This window comes from Neomonachus schauinslandi, chromosome 10 (assembly GCF_002201575.2).
Source record: "Neomonachus schauinslandi chromosome 10, ASM220157v2, whole genome shotgun sequence".
Taxonomy (NCBI): domain Eukaryota; kingdom Metazoa; phylum Chordata; class Mammalia; order Carnivora; family Phocidae; genus Neomonachus; species Neomonachus schauinslandi.
In genome coordinates, this window is record NC_058412.1 from 97,128,808 (window position 1) to 97,155,463 (window position 26,656).

A 26,656-nucleotide genomic window follows, 5' to 3' on the forward strand; every position below is an offset into this window, starting at 1 on the left:
TAATAGTAAGTCAGCTCTTCTCCCTAAGTTCTGTAAACTGTTCCAGCAAATCATCAAACCCAAGAAGGGGGTTGTGGGGACCCATTACTCTATAGTGAGGCAGTCAATGGCCCAGTATGGGTGGCCCAGACTTGCAACTGATGTCTGCAGTGGGGCAGTCTTGTGGGACTGAGTCCTTAACCTGTGGATTCTGATGCTAAATCCAGGTAGTTGATGTCAGAGTTGAAGTCAATTTTAGGACACTTAACTGGTGAAGCTGCGGAGCTGGAGAATTGATGGGCACCAGAAATAAACCCACACAGTTGGTGTCAGAAGGGTTTTGAGTAGAAAGAGATTGTAGCGGAAGTCGCACTTGGGCATTGTGTTAAATGCTATGCAGTTTGATGTCACTTAATCTCACCCAAACTGGTGTGAGGTGGATACCATTCTTGCCTCCTTTTTTCGATAAGGCAATTGAGGCTTCCAGTTAAGTAATGCAGCCCAATTCCCACTGATGAAATGAAAATTTAGATCTGGCCTAACGACCCTAAGATCATATCCATACTCTGAATCCCAGCTCCTCTTCAGCATTCAGAAAACACCCTAACAAATTCACTGCTGGTTAGTTCTGGTCTAAAATGAACTTCACCTCTCAAAGGTCTTCGTTAATCAAGATAACAGCAACTGCTCTGGGGTAGATTCAGCTGTTGTCAAATAACCACAGGTCTGATATTCTGGGGGCCTATTTTCTGCCTAGGAAAAGGAAGATTTCAAAACTGACCTTACACACAAGGCAGGCAATCCCAGAAAAGAAAGGGATTAATAGTCTTCCTGTAACTGGAACTACTGCATTCTGCTTTGGGGAGCAATGTTTTATTACTATTTTCACTGCTCTTTTATTCCCTAAAGAACTCTTTCAACAATGATTTATCTTAATTTAACTTTTTTTTTTTCCCCCAGGAAATACAAGTAGTACACTTCATTCCACTTCATTCAAGAAAAATGATTTGCAGTTGTGGTAAATCGCCTTTGTTCATTTGCTTATTTGTTTGTTCCTTCATTGGGTTACCCAGAAGTGTTTACTGAGTGCCTAGTATTAAATAACAACAACAACAAAACGTCATTTTTCTAAAATACTATAAGCCCTTTCATTTTTAGAGGTAAATATATATGAGACTTTATGGCTGCATTTGTGCTCGTTATATTTTTTTTATAATGCACTGTCTGCTTTGACCAGAGTTGAAGTTTTATCATAGAAATCTGTTACCTTGAAGATGAAAAAGTGGCCAACAGCCAGTAATAATTGACAGTTTTTCAACATAAAGAGCAAAGAGTGTTCTATAAGCTAAAAAAGAAAGACACAAACAAACAAGTACATTCCAAACTTATATATGTTATAATTTTCAGGAAACTGGCTTTTTATTTCTTTTCTCGGCTGAAACTTCACTGTTAGCTCATAAGGGCTTATGATTCTTTTGGTGGGCACCTGTTGAAGGAATAATGGCAGACTTACTGAAGGGATAGCAACAGAGAGATGGCCAGGAGTGTTTCTACACAGAGGGATGTAAAAGTTATAAATCTCTCCAGGGAAAGATTACACATGGCAGAGGAAAAAATAAATTGACCATACTTCTGCTGAGAAGCTAGCAAAACTGCCCTGCCCGGGATGTGATTTTACTAGACTAAGTCAGTTTTCCATTCTAGACTCAGGCTTTTTAAAAAGGCATTTTTGTTTTCTAGAGCTTTTCCTGTGGAGAGGAAAACTGAGTATCTATCACCTAGAATAATTAATAATAATAGTGATAGCAGCTATCATTTTTGAGTGCTTACTACCTAGTTACCTGTCAGACTTTAGGCTTGTTCTTTTATAGATTTTACTTCTAATCCTTGCCCAAATCCCAGAAAGTAAGGATTCTTACTCCTGTCTTGCAGAGGAGAAAACTGAGGCTTAGAAGGACTTATTGAAGTGCAGCGGCCAGGAAGTGGTACAGCTGAAGTTCAAATCTGGATCTGGCTGCCAAGGGAGCCTGTGTCCTGCCTGCCACGCTATGTGGCACGGTGCGTCCCCCGCTGACTTTAGGCCCGGAAAACGTTCCCTGCTTACTGTGTGAAAATGCTCACTGTCAGGTAATTAAATTTTATGCAGAATTATATTTTAATTATAATTTAATTAAATTTGGAGACAGATGCGATGTGAAATCATCACTATCTTTTCATTGCTTGTCCCAATAAACATCCTGTTTACCCACCAATAGCCTCCTCCAAGGGCATCTGCAGGTAGTTGAGGGATATGGTGATTTAATCATGCTTCACGGATTACTAACTCTTGTGGGTGGTGCGACAGCCTGCTTCATACCTGTTCCCATCCAACTCAGTCATTGGAAATCTAACCCTGTATGGAATAAGTTGAAAAGTAAAACCTCACAGGGCACCTGGGTGGCTCAGTTGGTTAAGCGTTTGCCTTTGGCTCAGGTCATGATCCCAGGGTCCTGGGATCGAGCCCCACATCGGCCTCCCTGCTCAGTGGGGAGCCTGCTTCTCCCTCTCCCTATGCCTCTTTCCCTCACACGTGTTCTCTTGCTCACTCGTTCTGCTCTCTCAAATAAATAAAAAGAAAATCTTTAAAGAAAAGTAAAACCTCGGGATTCAGCCTCCTAAGATTGATGTCCGAATTTCAAAATCAGGTCTTACACCCACAAACTGGCTCTCATATTATTTCCAAGATCCATTTTCTAAACTGCATCCCGAAGAAACCTTGACCTGCAGAAACAGGACTGAAGGACACCAGTGATGGAAACTCGGAGCTGGCAAAGTGGCTGGAAACCCAAGCTGGTGATGAGGCCCAACCTTCCCTAATGTAATGAGGGGTAGATAAGGAAATTGGCAGCGGTTGAACACGAAGAAGGAAGCAATGCCCTGTGGCTGCCAATATATAAACAGTAGGCTTCTACAGACAAGGTTAACACACCGTCCAAAAGATTTCTGAGTTTAAACAGAAGCTCACATTTCGCCTTTGCCTGGGGCTGCCACTGAATCAAGCCACTCATCAACGGTACTTTGGGCATTCCTTTGACCCACTGTCCAACAATTTGGAAATGTGGAAATGGCCTTTTAAAAAGTGAACACACAAATTTAAAAAAAATTGAATTCCACATTGCCTTCCAATGCACCCTCTTTTAGACTGATGGTACTGTTGACTTTCTATAAGTTCTCTGTGTACTGCCTGCAAGGATCTCTTTCCCCAAGTCACATCCCGGCCATCACAGACCATCACAACGTGTCTATTCTTTTCTTTCTTTTTTTTTTTTTTTTTGGCCTTTATTTCTCCCTCTGATGTTTTTTCTTTTCTCCCACTGCATTGATTTTCATTTTAAATATCCTTGCTCCAGTCACTTTCACTTGACCTGCTTCTTCCCCATTCTTGGCATTTCTCTCTGGTTGGGTACCCCTTAGCTATCGCTTCTTGCTATACCTCCCAGGTTCAAGGTGGGATCTCTGATACCCATGGACTGGCTTATGGAGCCTCACATGAAATGGTCACCATTTCAGGATCCCAGACATGCAGAGCTCTGTTGCGGTCATCATCAGAAAGTGCCTACTGAGTGTATCAGCACATAAATGAAGATACTTTCTGGAGAGAACTTCATAGACAATCCTTGAATTGCCTTTTAGTCTTGTTTCCATTTCCTTTATATCTCCCACCCTCTGGATTTAGTGTTTTTATACCCTCATCTACCATCAAAACTGTCTCTTAGAGAAGAGTTCTAGATTAAATATATATATATGTCCTTTGACTTGGCTACAGTGCAATCCCCAATTTCCTATTACTCCTCTGATGGCACACATTCAAAATGCAAATTATCATACACAAAGGAAGAATAACTCTTGAAATAACGCATGGTGCCATCGAGGACTTGAACCTCATACTTGATTTAGTAGAGCTGCATAGAGTGTGACTGCTCAGCAAAAGCAACAGAATTTAGAGTCAGCAAATTTGTAGGAGAGTTAATTTTAAACAGGAAATAGAAATGGTGAGTATATGAGAGCATAACTGAACGCCAACCTTTCACAGAACCAGGGGCTCTGGAGAAGCCCATCAAGATCATAGAGATTAGATCCTTCATTTGACAGAAATCAGAGATTTGCTAAAGTCAATTAGCACAGGCAGGAATCCAGAGATTTTATTTCCCACAACTGTATCCACTCTTGTCTCCCCACTCTTGAATCCCAAGCCCCATGATTATATAAAATAGATATTAAGACTTCCATACTCACATCTTCCTATCTGTGCTTGCTTTCCATTAGTAGTCTCCAGTATTTTCTTCAGGATCCCATTCCACAAAGTTTTGAAAATGAAATATTATGTATATATCTATGTATGTACGTATAATGGATATTGGAGCAGATTGTCTATTCCATATATATATGTGTGTGTGTGTGTGTGTGTGTGTGTATTTATTTATTTTTATAATGTGACATTGACAATCTCCATTGGGAGTCTCCATTTTGAGGCTCCCTTGAGCCTGGGAGGACTTGTTAACTGTCTCAACTGATGTGGATGTGATGAGAATGTGGTCAAAACGACATTGTATAGCTTTTGAGACTAGGCCATAGAAGGTTATGTGAATTCAAATTGGCTCTTGCTTAGAGATATGCACCTTGAGAGCTCTGAGTTGATGTATAAAAATGCCCTGAAGCTCCTACTGCTGGTAGATCACATGGAGGGAATACATCAAGCTAGAGAGATGCCCAAGGAACCCCAATGGTTCCAGCCTTCTATTGTTTGAATCTCCCCAGCCCAGGGCTCAGAGAAGCAAGGGAGCAAACATCTGATGATTCCATCTCCCAATTTCTGAGCTACTCTAGCTGATGCTGAATGGAGTTAGAAACAAGCTATCTCCACTAAGCAGATCTGTGGACAGAATAAATATCATTATGTTACGCTAATAAATTTTAGGGTAATTTGTTATGCAGCCATAGCACCTGGAACAGACATTTTTCCTTCTTGCCAGTTGAGAGCACCAACTTATGGGGAGAAAGCATTCAGGAGCCTGCCCATCAGGGTGATTTAGTGTTTGTAAAACTCAGGAGGAGAAACTTTAAGCATGCAAGCATGTAAGACTTCATGGCTTAATCTCCAAACACAAATCTTACGCACAACCAATGAAAATGCAACAGCAAGGGAAAAAATAAGATGAAGAAGACCAAACGACAACCACAAGAGTGTATTTCAAAGAGTAAGCATTGTTGCTAAGTAAGGAGTAAGAGAAGAGCAAGACTTCCAAAGGGAAGAGAAAAGAGCACAAGGACAGAGGGTGGCAGGATGGGTAATCTGGGGAGACCACCTATTTAGCAGAACAACGGATGGGGAGAATTAGCAAAATGACTGTCCACAATCTCAGTGAACCTGGCCATCAGTGTAGAAATTACCTTTGTTTTGGGTGTATTTTAATAATTATAAAAAGAAAGGAGATAACTCTAGGCCATTCCTACATTGTTGCTCATTTGTTAATTTGGTATTATACAATGAACGACTCAAATTTGACAATAGGGCTGAATTAAGACTTTCAGAACTCCGAAAGACCAAACAGATCTTGGTGATCTCTCCCATCCTCATATTAAAATAAAATTAAACACACACACACACACACACACACACACACAAACACACACTATATTTTAACCTGGCCCCATCTCCATATGTGTTTTAAAAGAAACTTCTCTTTAAATGATCTCATTATAATATTCTGGATGATTAATCAAAGCTGAGATTTTCTCATTTATTTTTGGCACCCCTGCTTTACTGATATGCAAAGCATATGTTTAGTCTCTATAGTGGGTAGTACAATAGCTTTGACCAGAAATAGTGGTAACGTGTATTTTCTGATCATATAGATCATCGTTATCAAATGCATTATTTCCATGACTTGCTAAACAGAAAATGTCTTGGTAAGGTTTTCTGCCAGGTCTAAGTTTGGGGTTCTAGCTTTAATGTATAGAGCATCACTGTGTGTTTCATATTAAGTTCACACAAGGAGCCCCATGGCACTTTGATGGTGACAAAGCCCAGCATGGCTGCTGGATATCAGTAAATAAAGTCCAGACTCCTCTGCTTGGTTTTCAAAGTTCTTCCTATTATAGCCTCCAATCTGCATCCACCCTAAACTACAATGCCTTTGCCATTTGGGCCCTTTGCTTCTTTCCTGTCTGTTTAGCCCTTCTGTTTCATACATTCCCAGCCTTCTTCATACCCCCTTTCTCCTGCAGATTCCCTGTTCTGGGAAGAACCCCTGGGAACCTTGGTAAAAAAGTTAAAGGCCCAGTCCCTATCCTTCTTCAATGAGCCTGGGCCTCGGTGTTCTTTCTTAACCCTCTAGGTGACTCTAAAATCAAACACTAAAAGAAGTTTGTGTTCTCAAATGCAAAGTTTAAGAAGCACTGGCATTTGGGCTGGTATCATACTACCTTATTTCTAGGCCTGATTTCCCAGAGTTCCTAGCCATGTCATATTCTATGATTTTTTCACTTCTCTGTGCCTTAGTTTCCTCATCTGTAAAATGGGGATATCATAGCACATGCTTGATAGTATTGTCCTAAAGATTAAATGAGTTAAATGTGAAGTCCTTAGAAAAATGTTGGCACATAAAAAGTGCACAGTAAATGTTAGGTAAATGGCCCCTTCGATGTCTGGAAGGGCTAATGTCCCTGTCTCAGTGCCTAACCAATACAGGCTGGCCAGTTACTTTTGGCACTGACAGAATCTGTGATCCTGGGCCAAATTCTCAGGAAACAGGATGCTTAAATCTCTGATTCCCAACCTTGACTACACAACCTTGAGGTTTACCCAAGGTGCTTAAAAAAACACTGTTGCCTGAAAAAAAAAAACAGAAAAACAAAAAAACAAAAAAACTTGTTGCCTGGGTTCCTCTGCCAGAGGTTGGACTTAACTGGTCAGGGGGTGGGACACAGGAATGGGATTTTTAAAAGTTCCCCCAGAAGATTCTAAGAAAGAAGAAAATGGTTCTTTTCAGTATACCTGCAAATTTGCTCCAAGTTTGAGATTGTCTAAAATAAAAACCAAGTATATATATATATATAAAAAAAATGGTGCTCCAAAGATGCAGTGCATCAAGTTAAAATGCAGCTTTCTGATTTGGTGGAAGGCTGGGACTGAGGGCAAGAATCCACATTTTTAGCATTCACTGTAAGTGGCAGCTTCGATGGAAGGAATAAAAAATTCCCCTGAGAATAGCAGTTTGCAACTGTTCACCAAACACAGCAAAACCACCTCACTTTCACCCCACATTCTAGAACCTACCTCCTCATCCCCCCACCCCTTTCCTCCCAAACCCCTCACCTACTTTCTTTCTGCCAGTGGCAAAGATTATTAGAGATCAGTGGGGAATTCTCAGGATACAGAATTGAAAAATGATTCAAGTGATCTGCTAGCATTTTTGTCCAAGGAGAAAAGAGTACCCTGGTTTTCTGTGTATTATTCCTCAAGCAGGGCAATCCCTGCATAAGATGGCCTCTGATGGCTCCAGAGTGGCTAGAGTGAGGAGTGAAGAGGCATGTTGGAGGAAGGTATTAGGAGCACGCACTGCACACCCAGGTAATTCCAGTGTAGGTGGACTGTTTTAAGGCTCTTGCCAGTATTGTAGGAAAGCACAACTTTGTTACAGTAGAAAATTGAAATTTTGAAATATATTGGCAAAACCCTAATGTGAAAACCCAACACTGTTCAAATAGCAATAGTTCTCCTTAAAGACAAAACCAAACCAAATCTTTCTCTGCTGAAAAATTAGTATCTAATATTATAAGCCATCAAAGGTCCTCTTGGCATGGTGCCAGCACTGGAAAAAAACAGTCACTCTAAAGTTTTAACTCTATAAACCCAGGGACTGAGTTTTGGACAAAACAAATGCATTCTTTATCCTCAGTTTTGGAAGTCAAAATAGGCAAATAGTGAATAGTCTGAATTACTCACACACACTTATAAGACTTAAAGAAAGAAACTTAAACGATTATTAAAAGAACCACTATTGGGGCACCTCGGTGGCTCAGTCGTTAAGCATCTGCCTTCGGCTCACGTCATGATTCCAGGTCCTGGGCTCGAGCCCCACATTGGGCTCCCTGCTCAGTGGGAAGCCTGCTTCTCCCTCTCCCACTCCCCCTGCTTGTATTCCCTCTCTCTCTGTGGCTCTCTCTGTCAAATAAATAAATAAAATCTTAAAAAAAAAAAAAAAAAAAAGAAAAGAACCACTATTGGTGGCCTGATAGGCTGCTCTTTCCCTTTGGTGTTTAGTAGCTTACTTAGGATCACCTTTCATGTGAGTCCTCTAGACAATTCTGGAGAACTTTTAAAAGAAAGCTTCCCCCATTTGTGAAATGAGATGTTCTCAGAGGCCTATTTGGCTATTAAAACCCACAATTCAAAGCTTTTAAATTAAGGATGAAAATATTTACAGGGCATGAAAGAGTGAGCTCATAAAGAATCAATTTTCATGAATTTGATGGTTATGTAGAATTACAGAATTTGATATTTGGAGGGGACCTCAGGGATATTAGGTGAAGGGTTTGATCCTGTGCCTAAGAGATGAAAATAGAACTCAGGTGTAGTGGTTTCTAGTTCAGGGCTCTTTCCCTGAGCTTACAACCATATTTCCCTTTTCTTCCATCCTTGCCTCCTGTCCTACTTTCTTTTCTTCTTTAATTTCTTTCTTGCCTTCATCATCCATGACAACAGTTCCACCATCATCCATTAACTGGAAAATTACTGATTGAAAGTAAACAAAATAACAGCAACAATAAACACCTCTTGTCAGGAGAGAACATTGGAATCCACAGTATCTAAAGCATCTAAAATAATCTTTTCTGTGAGTTGTCTTCTTTGTTAACACACTTGTGTTGTCTCTCTTTTTGTTGTTATTAATGAGAATTCATGCCTGAATATTTTCCTCTTGCTTGATTGGAAAGTTCACCTCAAGATGGGCTAATATGGCTTTCCTAGGGTGCCGGGAGCAAGAACTACATGGTCAGACATGACAGAGGGTAGGAATAAGAGTTCTTTTTCTAGGAAAGTTTGAATTAAGTGGAAGCAGGGTACAACTTCTATTCTAGATTCCATAGTGGTGGAGAACATAAAAAGACTCATCCTTGACTCCTCTCTCTGTCAGATGCCACATCTAATGTCAGTGAACTCTGTTGGTTTTCCCTTTAAGGAATATCTAGAATCTGACGAATTCCCCCTCTTTCCCCCCAACTGCCATTTGGGACAAGCCACTGGTATCTCTTGCCCCATAGACTATCTCCCTGTTTCTGAGCTTAGCCACAAACCCCCCCGCCCCCACCATTCTCAACACAACAACCAGAAGATTAAGTAAGATTATGTCCTTCCTCTGTTTAATATGTTCCATTTTCACTTCACTCAGAGACAAAGCCTAAATTCTTATAATGGCCCACCGTGCCCTCGGCCCTGATTGTCAAAGTGGTCTTCAGCCCAGGGCACCAGCATCACCTGTGGAATTATTAAGACTGCAAATTCTTGGGTACCCTGGATTGCCTGAATCAGAGACTGGGTTTAATATGGTTTAATATGCCCTGAGGTGATGCACACTCAAGTGTGAGACTCACCTTTCTAGGGGATCAACCTTTGATGATCCTTAATGACCTCTCCAGTGACTCACATTGACCTTCTTGCTTTTCTCAGAGTAATAAGTCAGACCTCTCTCTCATGAGGGCTTTGGTGCTTGTTATTTCCTCTACTGGAATGCTCTTTTCCCACTTAGCTGCTCAGCTTACTCTTTTATGTTCTTCAGGTGTCTTCTCAAATATCAACTTGAGAATCACTGAGGCCCGGCATATTTGAAACCTTAACCTATCTCTCTCCTAAGACTCTTCCCTGCCACCAAATTATACAGACAGGGGCATTCCCTATCTCCTCTTCCATGGTTGGTTTTCCTTAATGGTACTTGGCTTGGAGTCTCTCATGCAGTTGCTGTCAAGATATCAGCCACATCTGCAGTCCTCTGAGGGCTTGCCTGGGGCTGGGGGATCTGATTCCAGCCAGGATGCCTCACTGAAATGACTTGCAGATTGGTGCTTGCTGTTGGCATGATGCCTTAGGTTCTTGCCTTGTAGACCTTCCCACAGTGTCAGTGGGGTGTCCTCAGGACACCTTATCCCAGAGCAAGTGATCCAAGAGACAGCCAAGCAGAAGCCATATTCTTTTATGACCTAGACTTTGATGACCTAGAATGGCATACACCATCATGGGATATTCTGATCCAGAACCATCGAGGTAAGCCACTCTCAATTCCTGACCCACAGACAGTCCAATGTAATAAATGCTGTTGTTGTTTTAAGATGCTAAGTTTGGGATAAAATTTCAGGCAGCAATAGATAAGTAATACTGCATATGTCACCATTTGGCTTACTGTATATTATATCTTATTTAATATTTTTAAATCCAAAAACTGCCACCTCCCACATACCCTAGAATATAAGCCTCCCAAAAGAAGGGTGTGTGTGTGTTTGTGTGTGTGTGTGTGTGTGTGTGTATGTATTTTCAGTGCCTAGAACAGCATCTATACTGTTAAGTAGTGGGTATTTAACAAAAATATGTGGAATTAATGCATAGAAAAGCTGCATGTGGGTGGTGGGGAGCTATGCTGATGTAGTTGGAGGAAGGATACTGTAGGGTATCTGTGACACCACTACTTTGCACAACTCCAGGGGACACCATTCCCACTGTATTCCATGTGAATGGATAGTTCTGAGAGTACAGCTCCATGTGAAATTCATTTTGGCCTTGCAGATCCCCTAAATGGGCTTTGGGGACAACCCATGGGGCTCCACTGGCCACAGTTTGAGAAACACTCATCCAGGAGAACAAATCTACAGGCAGTTGGAACAAGACCAAGCCTTAGAAGAGAGATCCTTGTTCCCAACATCTTACAGAAATAGCAGAGAGCCACCAAACCTCAAGAGCCCGTGGGGGTTGGACAGTGACTGTCTCAGTGGCAGGTCTGAACTGACAGCCCATAACCAGAGACCACCTCCTCCTTAATGCCTCTGATCTAACCTGGAGCCCACCATGAAGTTTTAGAGGCAGGAAGTAGAGGCTGAGGAATGATTGCGGGGAGAGGTTGTGTAAATATTGGAGGTAGACCAGTTTCTCAGGAAGCTTGACTTGAAGATAAAAAGAATCAAAGGGTGCCTGACTGGCTCAGTTGTAGAACATGCGACTCTTAATCTCAGGGTTGTGAGTTCGAGTTCCACATTTAGTGTAGAGATTACTTAAAAATAAAATCTTATAGAAAAAAAAGTATTCAGATCTGGAAGGAGAATGTAGATTGGGGGAAGGCCATTTGAGGACTTTCAGGGACAGGAATTAATGTGGTTGGTCAGGGGAGTGGAGGGCTGGTGAAACCTAAGGGAGAGAGAAGAGGAAAAACAGCAAGAGAGGAGATTCAGTCAATGCCTTTTAAGTCTTTTCTCTGTTTGCAACACTCTTTTGTTCATATTGAAAGGAATTTCAAGCCTTAATAAACAAGGTGGGTGAGTTTTTGATGGGAGGGAGCTCTTCCTGTTTTGATTCAATACATTTGGGCTGACCGGTTCTTCTGTCCAGAGATTGTGCCGGGCAGTTTCCACACATAATCTTGTTTAAATCTCCCACACTCCCACAGGGGAGGTTCTTTCCTTCATTTAATAATGAGGAAACTGACTTTTAGGTTAGATAAACTGCCAATGTAGGAAGCAGAACTTGTAAAGCCAAGAGCTCTGTTGACACTCATGCTGAACCATGGTTTCTCCATGACTGGGAGCATCCATATATGTTATCACCCAAGCTAGGACTCCCCCGCTCCGCCCTGCACCGAAAATGAAAGGGAATATTGCCAATAATATGTCAGTGACCACAGGCATAGACAGGGATCATTCTGGGTCACAAGGCACCCATGCGTAGTCTGCCCAGGTAGGTTCGACCTTCTCACCATGGAAAATGCCTTGATGTATTCTGTGTTCCCCGTTTAAAATCCTAATGCTAACTGAAACAGGACTCTGTGGTTAGAACCACAGCTCTGTTTAATGGGTAAATGGGGAGAGCATGACTGTTGGGCCCATCTACTAATCTGCAGCAGGCGGATAGCTCAGAATGGCCCTGAATCATGCAGATCATAGAATAATTAAAGCAAGATGGTGACATGGACTTTTATTGTATTCTGATTTTCACCATGGAAATTTTACCTTTTGCTTAAATTCTTGGTATTTTAAGGTCTTAGAGGATAAAACAAAGCTATTCTTCATGAGAAAGCTGCTTTTCCTCATTCACACTTTTTTTTTTTTTTTTTTAAAGCTGGTCAATCACTAAGCTCATTTGAGTGATGGCTAAGTCAAAATTATGACTGCCTGATTTTACCCTTCATTGCACTTGTCAAAAAATTAAATTAAAGATCATGCTTATGAATATAATGCATGAACTGCTGCATGGCATTCTGAAAGATAGAATGTCCCTTCTGTCCAGCCAGTCACAAAACAGCATGTCACATGATACATTAATATGCAGGAAAAATAATAGGGCAGCGAGAAAATTCTGCCACTTAGGAAATACAACGTGCATTCCACCAGTGGTTCGTGTGTTCAGAAAAACTTATTTTAGTCGAGACAATAATAATAATACCTCTAATAGCAATATTAGATCCTTCAAACTTGTATAGTGCTTTCTAGTTTCCAAAATGTTTCCACATGTATCTCATCTGACAAAAGAAATCATTAATATTTTAGAGTGCAGTATAGGGCTGCTTGATTTAGCATTGCAAGGGCTCGGGTTCCTGAGGAATGTGCATCCCATGTAGGCTTGTTGAATATTCTATGTAGAGGCAATTGTAGAGCGAGGGCCAAAGTGCTAGTGCTTTCTGTAAAAAATATGGCGGAAAAATAGCATTCATTACCAAAAGCCACTGAAGGCTTTGGAGATGAATGTTAGGAAAATTACTGTTCTCAATTTGCTACTGAATTTTAGGAGCACAATGTCTCTAGTTTTTAAATGAAAATACGTTTTTGTTTTATCAATATAAAACAATTCTTGCATATATATTTTTCAGTTACACACAAATTTAGGAAGTTGAATATTGAACTTTTCCAAATCTGCCCCTGTCTCTTTTCCACTGCTCTAATTCCTGAGATCATTTTGACATATATCTTCCCAGACTATGTATTATATATATAAGCATGTATGTACACACATATATAGGTATGTATGCATCCATTTTTATATGTATATTTGTAGATATTTACTATCTACCAATCATTTTTCCAATCTATCATGTATCTATCTAATTCTTGAATACATGGCTGAGCTGGTGCTTTTTGTAAGGAAACTCCTTAGAAGCCAGAAATGATGGTGACTGAATCAAGATTTGTAAGCAAGCACTGAAATTATTGTTGCTTTGAGGCATTTGCCAATACCCAGATGGTCTAGGCTCTAGAATAGTGGTTCTCAAACTCAAGCAAGCATGTGAATACCCCAAGGGCTTTTAAAAACACAGATTAGTGGGCCCCACCTCAGTATCTCTGACTCAGTAGGTCTGAGATGAGGACCTAGAGTTTGTAATTCTAACAAGTTCCCAGGTGATGTTGGTGATGCAGACAGGAATACTCTTTGAGAACCACTAGCTGAAGCTTGGGTTTGAATGAGCCACACATGGGAGCCATAGGACCTGTGCTTTGCTCCTGAGTATAGTAGGAAATTTTCTCAAGTTTTAGCATTGGTTGGAGAGGAAGAAAGGAAGAAAAAAGTCTCTGTTGAGATTTCCTAATTTTATAATACATATGTACTAACATGGGCAAGTAGCAAACAAAACAAAACAAAAAACTCTAAGCCAAATATGTAGTTTAAGGTTTCCCTAAATCAGCAGTATCTTCAGGTATCTCAGAAACAAAACATAAATAAATAAACTCTTAATCCAGCTTCAGAAAATCCCCACAAATAAAAATCTAAAGAACATGGCAATAAAAAAGACAAAATATACAAGGAAATAACCATAACCATGAATCTGCAAAAACAACAAACTGCAGAATTTAACTTACACAGACAGACTAGAGATATTGAAATTTCAGATACAGATTATTTTTTAAAAATATTTTATGTGGTTATTAAATAAAGGATGACCAGCTATATTTGAAAAAGAACCAAATAAAACTTGTAAAAATGAAAATGATAACAATGGAAATCAGATTAGATAAAGTTAAATAAGATTAATGAATCGAGTGATAGGCTTGAAAGAAGTAACCAGAAAGCATCAAAGAGAGATAGATAGGGACACAGAAGGAAAAAAAAAAAAGCAATGTAGGTTAGTGGAGACAGTATTTGGTGGGGCAACAGGAGAAAAATTTTCAGAACTTTACTAAAAAATATGTCTATTCCCATATCCAAGAAGCACAGCAAATCCTAAAAAGGATAAAGAGAAACCCACACAGAGGGACATCATACTGAAACCGAGAGACAAAAAAGATAAACACCAGATTGTCAGTGCAAAGAGAAAGTAAAGACAATTTAAAAGAAACAATTAGACTGGGATATTACCTCTTAACAACTACAGAACTGATAAAAGTGGGGGGAAAAAATCTTGAAATGTTGCAAGAAAATAACCATCAACCTCAAATTTTTACCCAGGAAAACTGCCTTAAAAAAATAGCAAAATAATAATGTTTCCACACAAACAAAGCCAGAAAGATTTTCACTACAGGAACTTCTAAAAGGATTTCCCGGTGAAAGATGGAGGAAAGAGTGTGAGAGGAGCATGTTTTCTTAACGGTGCTAAGTTTTCTATAATATTCTTTCAATTAATTTTTTTGTAAGAAAAAAAAAATTGGTCCAAATTCCTGAGGTTTGGAATTGCTGGAAGTGCCATTTACCAGGTGTTTTTCAAGCAATTGTGCCTATAATTTGCCAGCTCATGGTTGACTTATCATTTATATCAGATGCCAGCCAATCTGAAATTACTAATCATTTCCTTATTGGCATGGTGTTGCAGTGGGTCAATACTCTGGTCCATGAAAGTTCAATCAAAACAATCAAAATGAAACTCTATATCCAAAAGTCCACCTTACAAAAAATGCTAAAAATTCATTTGGAAATTGTTTGATTATTTCTTTTGATGTTCAGTACTTTAGTACAACCTTTACTAAAGGGATAAGGCTTTCAATCAAGGCTGCAATAACAGCAATGTTGCCTCCTTCAACAAAACTAGGTCTAGTTTCCAGAAGAGAGAAAGGGAAAAGGATTAGTGAAGTTATGTTGTTTCTAGAAAAAAAGAAGAGATTCTGACATTAACAAGCTGCACGGACTTTGGGCAAGTTAAAAAACCATTCACAGTCTACTTTAAAACAGATCTGTAGAATGAGATAACTTGCCCATATGTTCACAAAATTCTTCTGGATCAAAATACAGTTATCACAGTTATATATGCCAGGAAATCTAGGTGAGTTTGTGTTCCAACTCTATTCTCTATGATCCTGTCTGAGAATGGATATTATAAGGTAAACTGAGGTAATCAGGAAGACCCATGAGGGTTAGAATCAGGGCTGGGAACCCAAAGGTAGGGGAGAAGTAAGATGAAGCCAAGTGATGGGGAATTGAGCTGAGTGATCTATAAATAAAAATACCAGAAGCTTCTCTTACTAAAATATATATATATTAGAGAGACAACCAAGTTGTAAAAGGACTGATAACTCTAAAATGGGAAGCCCATCACAGAAAAGGGTCATGTTCTGCATTACCCCTCCACCCAGGGATACAATATTCTGTTTGCATGTCTAGTGGGAAAGAATTGTAACTCTTTACCAATCAAAGATTATAACTCTTTGAATCAGGAGAGGAAGTGAAACATATGTAACATAAATTCAGGATGTAGTTTATTTCATCAAAATAGAAACACTGATAGATAATGAGTGCCCATCATAGAATCATCTACCTCTAGCTTGTCCCTTTCTTACCATTTTTCCAGCAATTTTTACTTTTTCATCCTGAAAGTCATCTTAGGAACAAATACACAATTCCCATGTTTCTATAGAGTGGCTAATGTTAGATTTCACCATGATGCCACAGACAGAACGTCCCTGGTCACGAATCCACAGTGATGGCACTTTGGTGCCTTAAGAGCATATTCTGAGACCACATCTTTGGGTAAGGAAAAGCCATATTATCTACTCATCTTGGGATTATGGAATGATGTTCCTAAACAAAGCAAATTATTTAGGAGGCAAAAGAAGTTTCTGCTCACCTGAAGGAATAACTGGGAGGAATACCCTTATTAATTAAAGGAGACAGAACTGCTGTAGTTTATGGCTCACCACGTGACACTTGAAATGACCACAGGCTCAGGCTCCAGAAAACAACCTCTGATGTGGGTTGGACATTTGATGGGAACCACTAGGTGAGGTGGAGCCTCTCTCTCCAAGGAAAAGGCAATTGTCATTTTGCCCTTAACCCATTTACCAGACATGGCCTCAAGAGATTGTCCAGGAAATGACCTCATTAGAGTAGGAGACGAAAGCCCAAAGCTCTTATCACCTTGGGCCAATGAGAACTGCTGGCCTTCTCCATGGTTCTAAGTGTTCACCATGAATGATTTGAAGCTCTCAAGCATATTTAAGTGAATCAGGGCAGTGTGCACCCTCTCATGGTGCTGATTATTTTGGCAATTATAATAGCCATTATGAATGCTGGACCTGTGCTAGGCACTTTATACATACTATTTCTATTGTTTACTGTTAGTTAGAAATGTTTATTTCTTGTTCCTCAACCAAAGGGCAGAGAACATTTACTGCTGTGCCTTTCTCCTCATCCCTTCACTTATCCAAGCCTTGGGTGGGGGCGGGGAGTGGAAACAGACACATCTCGAGTCTCTCTCAGATCCACCTGTCCACAGAGAGGGCATGTCCTGGTCTGTTCTTTTTCATATAATAAGCTCACCCGGGTAGTCTCTGTCCAGGCACCCAAGATACCAAGGACAATGGTACTTGCTCCTGAGGGGACAGAGGTTACATCTTTCATATTCAGGAGTGAAATCAGCCTTAGGAAGCCCATCTGGGGGCAGGGCCACCAGATGCTCTAATCTAACCTCATTAGTAACAAAGCTCATGTTTTTGGTTTCAAACTTTCCTACAGCTTTGCCTTCTCAGTTGGTTCTGAACCCAGGTGAGGGTGAAGGCAGTGTCATTACTTATTAGTTGGAACCCCGACACTCATGCAGATGCTGTGCTGTCACGGAGGAGAGATGTTCAGGATCTCCCTTGAAGAGAGAACATGCTGCTGGGAATGAAGTTAGCTGACAGTGGCCACTGGCCACACTTTGGGGTCCACTGCAGCATTATAGTCACACCGAGGCCACTTTCTCCCCCAGCTGCTTGTGGCCAGTGAGTGAGCAGGAGAAGAGGGATCTTGGAGCCGGCCATTTCCTGCCCAGGGCTCTGGGCCTCCCCAGACTTCTGCAGATTGCACTGCAGATGGAGGCTCTTCCTAGCTAATCTTCCTTCCTTCTCTCCTTCGCCTCCCCCTGCTCCTCCCCCCCTTTATCCTTCAAGGCTCCCCGCTCCCATACATTTCCTGCACTTCTATTTCATCTTGGCATCTTCTTTCCCAAAGACCCAAGCTGACACTATCAGTATTATAATGCTCTCCATTTCACAGCGGATGAAGTGAGGATCCAAGGCAAGAAACGAGAAAGCATAAATATGTTCCCCTTTAAGAAGTTCATGCATACTCAGGAGATGAGAGGCTCCCTAATCTACCTAATCTACATTTTAAAAGAAAAATGTGAATATCTTGTAGGTGGCACTAGTGTTGTAAGTCAAAGACAGACTGGCTTCATTTCTTCAGAAAACTGAGCCCAGCTGAGCCTGTCCATTTAACGCAAAGATACGCTGGCTTCTAGAAAGTGGAAGAGAACAAAAGACCAGAAGCATTTCTAGCACCCACTGCTAAGGTTTGAACCTGGACTCAGAATATGTTCATGAAAAAAAGCAAGTGATCCCAATAAGGCAATTAGCTACACACTGCTCATCACACCCAGGTCTATAACTCACCCTTACGCGATGACAGAGCACCCAATTTGTCAGCACTTTGCAGGAACAAGAAAATACATCACAGTGAGAAAATGTGTTTTTTCAGACTTGGTTTTTACCTTCACCAATTAAACCTAAATCTGATATTTTGTCCTCACATTCAGGGGAGAATCCACATATTAGGAAAGGATAAAGAATTCTTCTGTGATTTTTGGACCCTGAGAAATATCTGAACAGAGAGCATGCACGTAATTTAAAAAGTTAACCAGAAGTTTCTTTTCATGGAGTAATTTTTTAAAGACAGGAGGGACAGGACTCACCTTCACTAGAGTCTTTGGAACATTCTGGCTTCTTTGCTTTGCTCTTCTTGTGGGGTGGAGAGAGGCCTTTTGGCTCTAACCCCTCTGGAAGCATAAAGATTTAAAACATTCTTATTTAGATATTCAATATTTAAAATTATGTTGAAGTTTAAAGTCCTTTTTTTTTTTTCCCTCAGTAAACCCACATGTATAGTGAAGCTTGATCACAGATTCATTTATCATTTTGGCTGAGCTAAATCTTGGCAAGAGCCTGTGATTCTCCAGTGCACATAGATTGACATTAAAGCTTAACATCTTTTTGTGACCATCATTAATGATTCACACAGATGTGAAATCTTAAATGCTTTTTTTAAATTAAAAGAAATTCTCCATAAGGCAACCCCAAATTATTTTTTTTTCTCCATAGGAGTTTGATTTAAAACTTCACGGATTAACTGACAGTTGCCAAAATGCAATTTCATTTTACTAAATCCTCAAAGTAGAGCTAGATCAGCTGCAATGTCATCTCATCTTGGGGGGTTGGGGTGGAGCTTTAGTCATCCAAATTCTAAACAACTTCTATACGCCCCCAATTAAATTAACATGTTTCCCACTTTTCTCAATCCTTCCCAATACCCCCTGGGGCCAAGTCTATCCAAGGAGGCTGATAATTTAAATTCTGAAGACTGAAAAAAAAAATCCTGAAGACAGTTTTAGGAAACTGTCTTCTCTAAATTCATCCCCTTCAGATACAGATACTTTGTTAGGCATTAATTTGTATTTCCAGTCCTGGCCTCTCTGCTAAGCTCAAAGCTTATGTCTTCAGCTGCTTACATGGCAGCTCATTTTGTATTTGGACTGGCTGTCTTCTCTCCACTCTCCACCTTCTACCCCACCTCCCATCCAGCTGTGCACTGGGAGACTGGTCTCTACATACCAGTGAAATTTCTGTCTTTCTTCCTAGGCTACCAGTAACCTTCAAGGGCTTATTGTATCCGTCTATCTCAGATCACAGCCCCAATCACTTGGCTTTCTCCACATCCTCTCTGTCTCCAGTGTCCTGTAACTACCCCCTCCCCCACTGTCCTTTCAGGGCTGGGATGTAATGGTACCTCCCTCTTTCCTGCCCCCATGATTTCCCTTCACTGGGCTCTCACCAAGCATTTCAAATTTACGTAAATAATCCCATTAGGCATTTCAAACAGCACAGCTGGAACAATACTCTTGATGTCTGCAAACCTGTTCTCTCCATAGTATTTCACATCTCACTATCAACCCAGGAATTCAAACCCCCAAACTGAGATATTGTCCTTAATGTTTCCTTTCGGTCACTCTTCCAGGAAGGTCATCATAAGTCCTATCAGCTCTGCTCCAAAATATCCCATATTCATGCACTGTGCTTATCCTTTGCAATCATCACCCTAATCCAAACCAGCAGCCTCTCTTACCTGAGTTCCTATAGTAACGTTCTGGCTTTCTAAACTCCCTAAAACTAGCTTTTCTCCATGTAGCAGCCAGAGTTATCTTCTAAACATAAAGCCGATCCCGTTGCTCACCTGTTTAAATACCACTGGTCTTAGATTAAGATCCAAATCCAATTCCATGGGCCAGGACAACATGGCCCTCAGGCTCTACCTCTGCTCTAGCCTCGTCTCCCACTTGCACTTTGTCTGTCTTTGTGTGTTCTTGTCATTACTAGGCTGGTTTTTGCCTTAGAATCATCACATCTGTTGTTTTTCTCCCCTCCCCCTCCAAAAACACACACTCATGTGTCTACCTCCTTCTCACCTATTAATCTCAAATCAAACTCAGCTCCCAAGAAAGGCCCTCTGCTAATTCCTAACACGAAGGGTGCTTGCAAAGGGAAATCTCTCTCAAATACATCACTTGATGTATCTGAAATTATCTTGTCCCCTTCTTTCTTTATTGTATGTCTCCCTTCCCCATCCCACCTCCTAGAATGTAAGTTCCTTGAGAAAAGGACATTTGTCTTTCCTAATCTCTCTTGTGTCCCTGGTACCTAGTAGTGTCTTGCGAATTTCATTTCCAATTCGGTTTTCTTTCCCCCCTTACCCAGGCCTTTCTTTAAGGCCAAGATATAATGGGGCTCATGCCTAATTCTTACTCTCTTAGCAGCTGTCGCCTTATGCCAGGATTCTAAAATTACACTACAGTGCTATGGCGACTCATTTTTCTTTTCCCATTTATTAAAAAAGGAACAGAACAAAAAATTGCATTTGATAGATGTGCTATTAAAAACTTTGGCATTATGGACTACAAAGGTTTTTGGGCACTAAGTTAGGCTTTCTCTGGTTGCAAGTAAGTCACATCCAAGATCGTTACCATGGCCAGGGTGAAAAATTCTGCCAATGATTACATTAGCAACTCCCCCAAACTTCTGTCACCAGGTGTGAGATGGATATTGACCCTTCAGAATGGGTTCAGCAAAACCAGAAATGAGATGCTTGGAACAGCTCACTGAGCACAGATGCTGTGCTCAAAAGGATGCATAAAATGGGCAAAGCAACACTTATGATCTCCCTGGAAGGAAACTCTTAAGACTCTCTGGAAGATGCTTCTGAAATGCATCATCTACAACAGGGACTAAGAGGAGTGCTCCCAATGCTGGGGATTCAACCCCAAACCAGCATTTCCTGAAAGTGAGTTTTTGATAATGAACCTGATTTCCCAACCTGAATAGGAATTCTTGGGGAATGGGTGAGACATCCCTGAAAGACATCTATTTGTCTCTATTTGTCCACGTTTTGAGGTAAGTACCCAAAAAGGACTTGTACTTCATTTTTAAAAAGTAACAGGGCCCTCCTTGGGTAGTTAGTGGGCATGGATACATGTTAATTATCAATAGTCATCTATGACATTAGTATCATTTCGTAACAGCCACGGAGGCATTCAAATGAAAGTCACTGATACACATGGCCTCTGTGCCCAGATTTCTACTTGTGGTTCAGCAGAAATAACGCTCCCTCTTGGTCTGGAGAAGCTGAAGGAACATTCCTCCAAAGCACCCCATACTTCTCCTTGGCAGCGTATCATATTATCTATGTTGCCTCTCTCTTTGGCAGAGGGTGGGGACCTGGAGCTTTGCTCTGAGCATAGCTTTGCCGCCTGAAGAACTTAACTGTGCTCCTCACTGTCATGTAGCTGAATTGTCATAGGTGGCTGTTGATTTTCTGTCCTCTATGCTAGGATTAAAGAAACTGATAAAGGACTTAAAGGGAATCCTAAGCATTTAAGCCAGCCTGTCTCTGTCATTTTCCCCATGGGGGCAGAGCCTCACCTTGAGGATGAACTTGTCTCACACCATCTGAGATGCTCCTGCCTCTACTTACTTTTAGAGTCTGGAGACGGAGTACAAGGGTGTGAGCTTTGGGGTCAGACACACTTACGGCTCTCCTACTTAAGCCAGGAACTAATTCCTCTTAAGCCTTGTGTAGTTACTAATCCTTGCCTCCTAGGGTTGTGCATATCTTAAATGACTTCATGTATGTTGAGCGACTGGCACAAGGTACATCCTGATTAAAATCTGGTTCAGCAGACGTGTGCTGGGGATGACGTGAGCCAGCTGACTATACCTCTCTCTCCTCAACTCCCGCATTCATTGATCTCATGTTTGGTAGCTTGAACACCACCACAGTGGGTGTATTTATAATAACGAAATATGCAAACTCCCCCAGTGGGGGTTCCCTTCATCCAGAGAGTCGGTTTACCAGCATCTTACTGGTTTTTGGTATTCAGATTGTTATTCACTATCATTTACTAGCATTTGTTGGCCAGTTATTCTCCCAAGTAGCCCTTCACTAATGTCAGCTGCATTCGTAAAAATCCCTCCAGCATTTCTACGTGCAATACAGGCAACACTGGGCAGAGGACAGGCAGGGCCTAATGGTCTGGTTAGAGACCCGTCTTAGAGACCAACATGCCCGAGTATGAGATCTGAACTGAAGCCAGCCTCCTCACCAGTGTCTGGCAAGGCCAGTGGCACATCATGGAACCATTCTGCACAGAAATCCCTCATGATTTCAGCACTCAGATATTAGGAAATGGAGAGCAGCTTCCCAAGCCCATTCTGGCCTAGTGACTTAGCATCTTTGGGCCATCGAGTATGACTTTAACAGCTGCATCCAACTGCTGCACAAAACCCCCAGGAAACCTGATGACACTAAGATCAGAACTGATGATCCAATTAAAGTCCCCCAAACCTCATATGCTGACTCCAACCTTGTGGGCTCTGCATTAGCATTAATAATGATTTTCTTAAAATCACTCAGTGGTTTGGATAGCTAGCTGCATCTCATTAAGAAGTCAACTCCCCCTGCCTAGAAATGTGTACTTATGGCACTTAGGCAAATGATCCTTAGCAAGATAAGGTCCTTAAACTGGCCGGCTGAAAGGGCAGTACTCCCCACAGCTGAAGGATATTCCAAGGATACTTCACGTGAGCAGGATAAAGGAGAATAGCAAAAATTGACATTAAATTCACGGAATTTAATCCAAGGTGGGGTGACCACTTAAAGTCTCTTTTCAACATATGGTTCTTTTAAGCAATAAGACATCTCTCATGGTCATGGGAATGGATATTCTAATTGAAATTTCACCTTGGGCTTTATGTTTTACAAAAGACAAGCAGAGTCCTTGTCTCAGGTTGGATTTTCTCAGAAGACGCTGAGACAAGGGTTGGAGTTCAAATACTTCACTTAAGAAATTATCCCAGAAAGTGCCAGAGGGGAGTAGGGAAGGGAGACAGGAAAGGGAAGGCAGCCAATACTGGGTGTGAGCAAGTTCCACTGGGGACCTCTGGGTGATGGTACAGAATCTCATTGTCCAATACCACACTTTGCCAATGGATATGTGGAATGTGTCTAGTCTGAACTGAGACATGAATGTAAAATGCACACACATTTCAAAACTCAGTATCGAAAAAAGAGAATGTAAAATATCAGGGTCATTTAATTTTTATATTGATTACTTGTTGAAATGATAATATTCTGGATATATTATATAAAATAGTATTAAATTAATTTCATTTGTTTCTCTTTACTTTTTCCAATGTGATTACTAGAAAATCTGAAGTTAAACAGGAGGCTCCCATTTGAGGCTCCCATCCTATTTCTACTGGACAGCGCTGAAACATAACCTGCCTCAGAGGTGTCCTGCTCAAGTCCACCAACTCTTGCCTGTTGTTGGCTGAGGGCTACTCCAGACAAATTAACTCCCTGGCACTTTGAGTTTGCTTTTCTGACCAGCAAACAACACTCAGCTGAGGGTCACAGGAACTTTCCTTAGACCGCTGTTGATATTGTAAAGCAACAAGCGGGTACCAAGGATACACAGACAGGGAACTGACAACTGTTATTACAGCAGTTTCCTGCTCCTGGCTTGTAGATCTTCCCTTGACTTCCCTTGCCCTCTGAATCCACTGACCTGGGGAGACCAAGGGAACCACAGGACTCAGGCATGTTTGGACCAGAGAAGAAGCTAGAAGCTAGACACGAGTTATGGTCATTGCTCCAGTAAGCTGTTATGAAGAAAAGACCTGTTGGTATCTTTCCACGAAGACAGTGGGAGATCAGGGGAGGAAGAGAGATTTAACTTAACCAGGAGAAAGGACCATTTTAACCAAACCTTGACTAACAGAGATCGTTTACCTCAGAATTTAAATTGTTCCCCGTTAATGGAGATGCTCAGACTGAGGTTGTCGGTGAATAATGGTTGGCATTCTGGCATCGAATAGCAGGTTAAACAAAATTAGGACCTCTGAGATACCGATTTTAATTTTAAAACTTGGCCCCATTTGATGCCTAGAACAGTGTGGTTGCCAAAATGGGGAACATGGAGTTCTTATACTATGGAATTAAGTTCTATACTCTTTCAATATCTAGAGGAGAAAGAAAGAAGGGATAATTTAGTGTTTACTAAGATCCAAGAAACATGTCAGGTATGATATCTCATTTAATTCCCAAACAAGACTGTATGGTAAGAGTTATTGGCCCCAGAGGTGTACCCTGAGGCCTATAGAGAAAACTTTTACCCCAAGTCCATAAATGGAGGAGCTAGGATTGAATTCAGGCCTATTGATTCATGCATTCATTAACAAGCATATACTGAGTGGCCCCCTTAGGCCAGATCCAATGTTTGCGATCACTAGATTTCCCTCATCAAACACTGGTCTTTCTTGAGGAGTAGGCACACATCTTAATTTCTGATAGTGAGAAAAATATATCAGATGCACCAAATATATGTACCAAAGATGGCCATGGCAAGTTTTCAGGTCCCATGTGCTCTATAAAACTTCACTGCTCCCCATCAGGAGATTGAGACTACTTTCTCTCCCCATGAGCCTGGGCAGGCTTCTTAATGACTGTTCCAAAAAGAGTTCTGTGGAAGTCATTCTGTTGGACTCCCGAGGCTGAAGCTTAAAAAGGTTACAGCTCCTGCTGGCTCACTTTGCTCTCTCTGGAGCCTGGCTGCCATGCTGAGAGGAAGCCCAGGTTATAGAAAGAGGCCATGCATAGATGTTTCAGAAAACTGCCCCAGCTGTGGTCTCAGCCGAGAGCCGATATCAATCGCCGGCCAGACATTGAGTGAACAAATCTTCACAGGATTCCAGCCCCCCAGCCATCAGGCTTCCTGATGAGGCCTCAGACCTTGTAGAGCAGCAGGATCAAGTCAGCCCTGCTGTGCTCTGTCTGAATTCCTGACCCACAGAATATATGAGCATAATAAGCAGATGCTTTAATCACTAAGCTTTGGGGTGATTTGCTACACAGCTCTATTCGTTATAACAACAGGTTCCATTTATACCTCAGCTTTCAGAAAGCTGAAAGTTTACTTCTTAAATATGCTAATTGTATTAGCTGTAAGAGTTAGCATAACTACTTTCTTATTTTATGACCTTGAGTGTACATTTTATTTTTTTGTCTTTTCATGCCAGTATAGTTAACATGCAGTGTTATATTCATTTCAGGTATACAATATAGTGATTCAACAATTCCATATAGTACTCAGCGCTCATCAGGATAAGTGTACTCTTAATCCCCTTCACCGATTTTATTAACCTTATTATGTTCTTCTTTGAAAAAATGTGAGGCGTACATTAACAACACAATGGTCTTTGTCTATGCTCTATGAATAAATCATAAAGTTAATACCTGAATCTTCTTTCATGTCAACACCTTCTTCTTCATTATTATCATCTATTAAAAAAAAGGGAAAAGACAAAGAAAAACTCGTATGAAAGCTAGAAACCCCAGAATTCTCCAATCTAATAAAAATTCAAAGGCAAGAAAACAACTCAGTAGAAAAGAGTAGTAAATCATGCATTTCTATTGTCTTGTATTATTATGCTAAATTAGTGTAATGTAATGTAAATAGAATTAGAGCACAATTTTAACATCTAGGGTTTACATTTCCTTTTAAAAATTGTTATATCTGTCTAACAAAACTATATATGCAATAATTTGTCTTGCTTAAGTTATGCACAGTCACTTCGGTCATTTCAAAAGGACAAAAATAAAACACACTTTAAATGCCTTACTTTCTGCATCCAGGGAAAGGATGCACCCTCGCCTCAGGTATCTAGAAATGTGAAGCTCGCCATTTGGGTGTCTGCTGACCCTGTGTCCAATCTCTGCACTGCACAGTGAAAAATGCTAGTTTGCTATACCTGCAAATCCAAATCTTTAACCATGGAAGTTCAAGTGCCCCTCTCCCAACCCACCCCAGTCCTATCATTTCCATTCAACTCCCCTCATCCCAGTGAAACCCCCTGTAATTGGGCAAGGACCCATGCGTCCTCTGCGCTCTGGGTGACACAGTTGCTTTTTGAACTCTTGACGTGTTGTCATCTCTTCTTCACTGTTGCTCACATCCAGGCAGTCCGAATCCTGTCTTCTTTCCATGTTTTTTCCTCTCTTTCACATCACTACAGCTCAAATTCAGACTTCCCTATTTTGTGGTTTCTTACCCTGCTCTTCTCTTTTTCCCACCCCTGATTCCAACTTCTTTTACACATAGCTGCCAAATCAATCTTCAAATACAGCTCTGATCTGGTTCACAACTGTTCTGTGACTCCTGTCTGCCTAATGAGAAAGGTCTTAGACTCTTTGGGGGTTACACTCAAGGCCAGCAGTATCTGGTTCTGACCACTTTCCTTGGTTTCCCCTCCTCTGTTCCACTCATGCTACCACCTTCACTCACGCACCACTTAATTCTGTTTTCTAAGATCTCTGCTAGTTTCCTCTACCCACCTCAGTCCTGGAAGCAATGCCTTCTCCATCTCTGTTCACACT

The 26,656-nt window shown here is 41.0% G+C and overlaps 1 protein-coding gene across 1 annotated transcript in view; it reads right to left on the minus strand.

Moving 5' to 3' along the window:
• MACROD2 (mono-ADP ribosylhydrolase 2) overlaps positions 1 to 26,656 on the minus strand; it is a 2,055,604-nt gene that overhangs the window by 119,635 nt on the left and 1,909,313 nt on the right. The window contains exon 10 of the mRNA XM_021700726.1: positions 25,517 to 25,561. Coding sequence (XP_021556401.1) covers positions 25,517 to 25,561 — 45 coding nt within the window. The remainder of the gene's footprint in view (positions 1 to 25,516; positions 25,562 to 26,656) is intronic.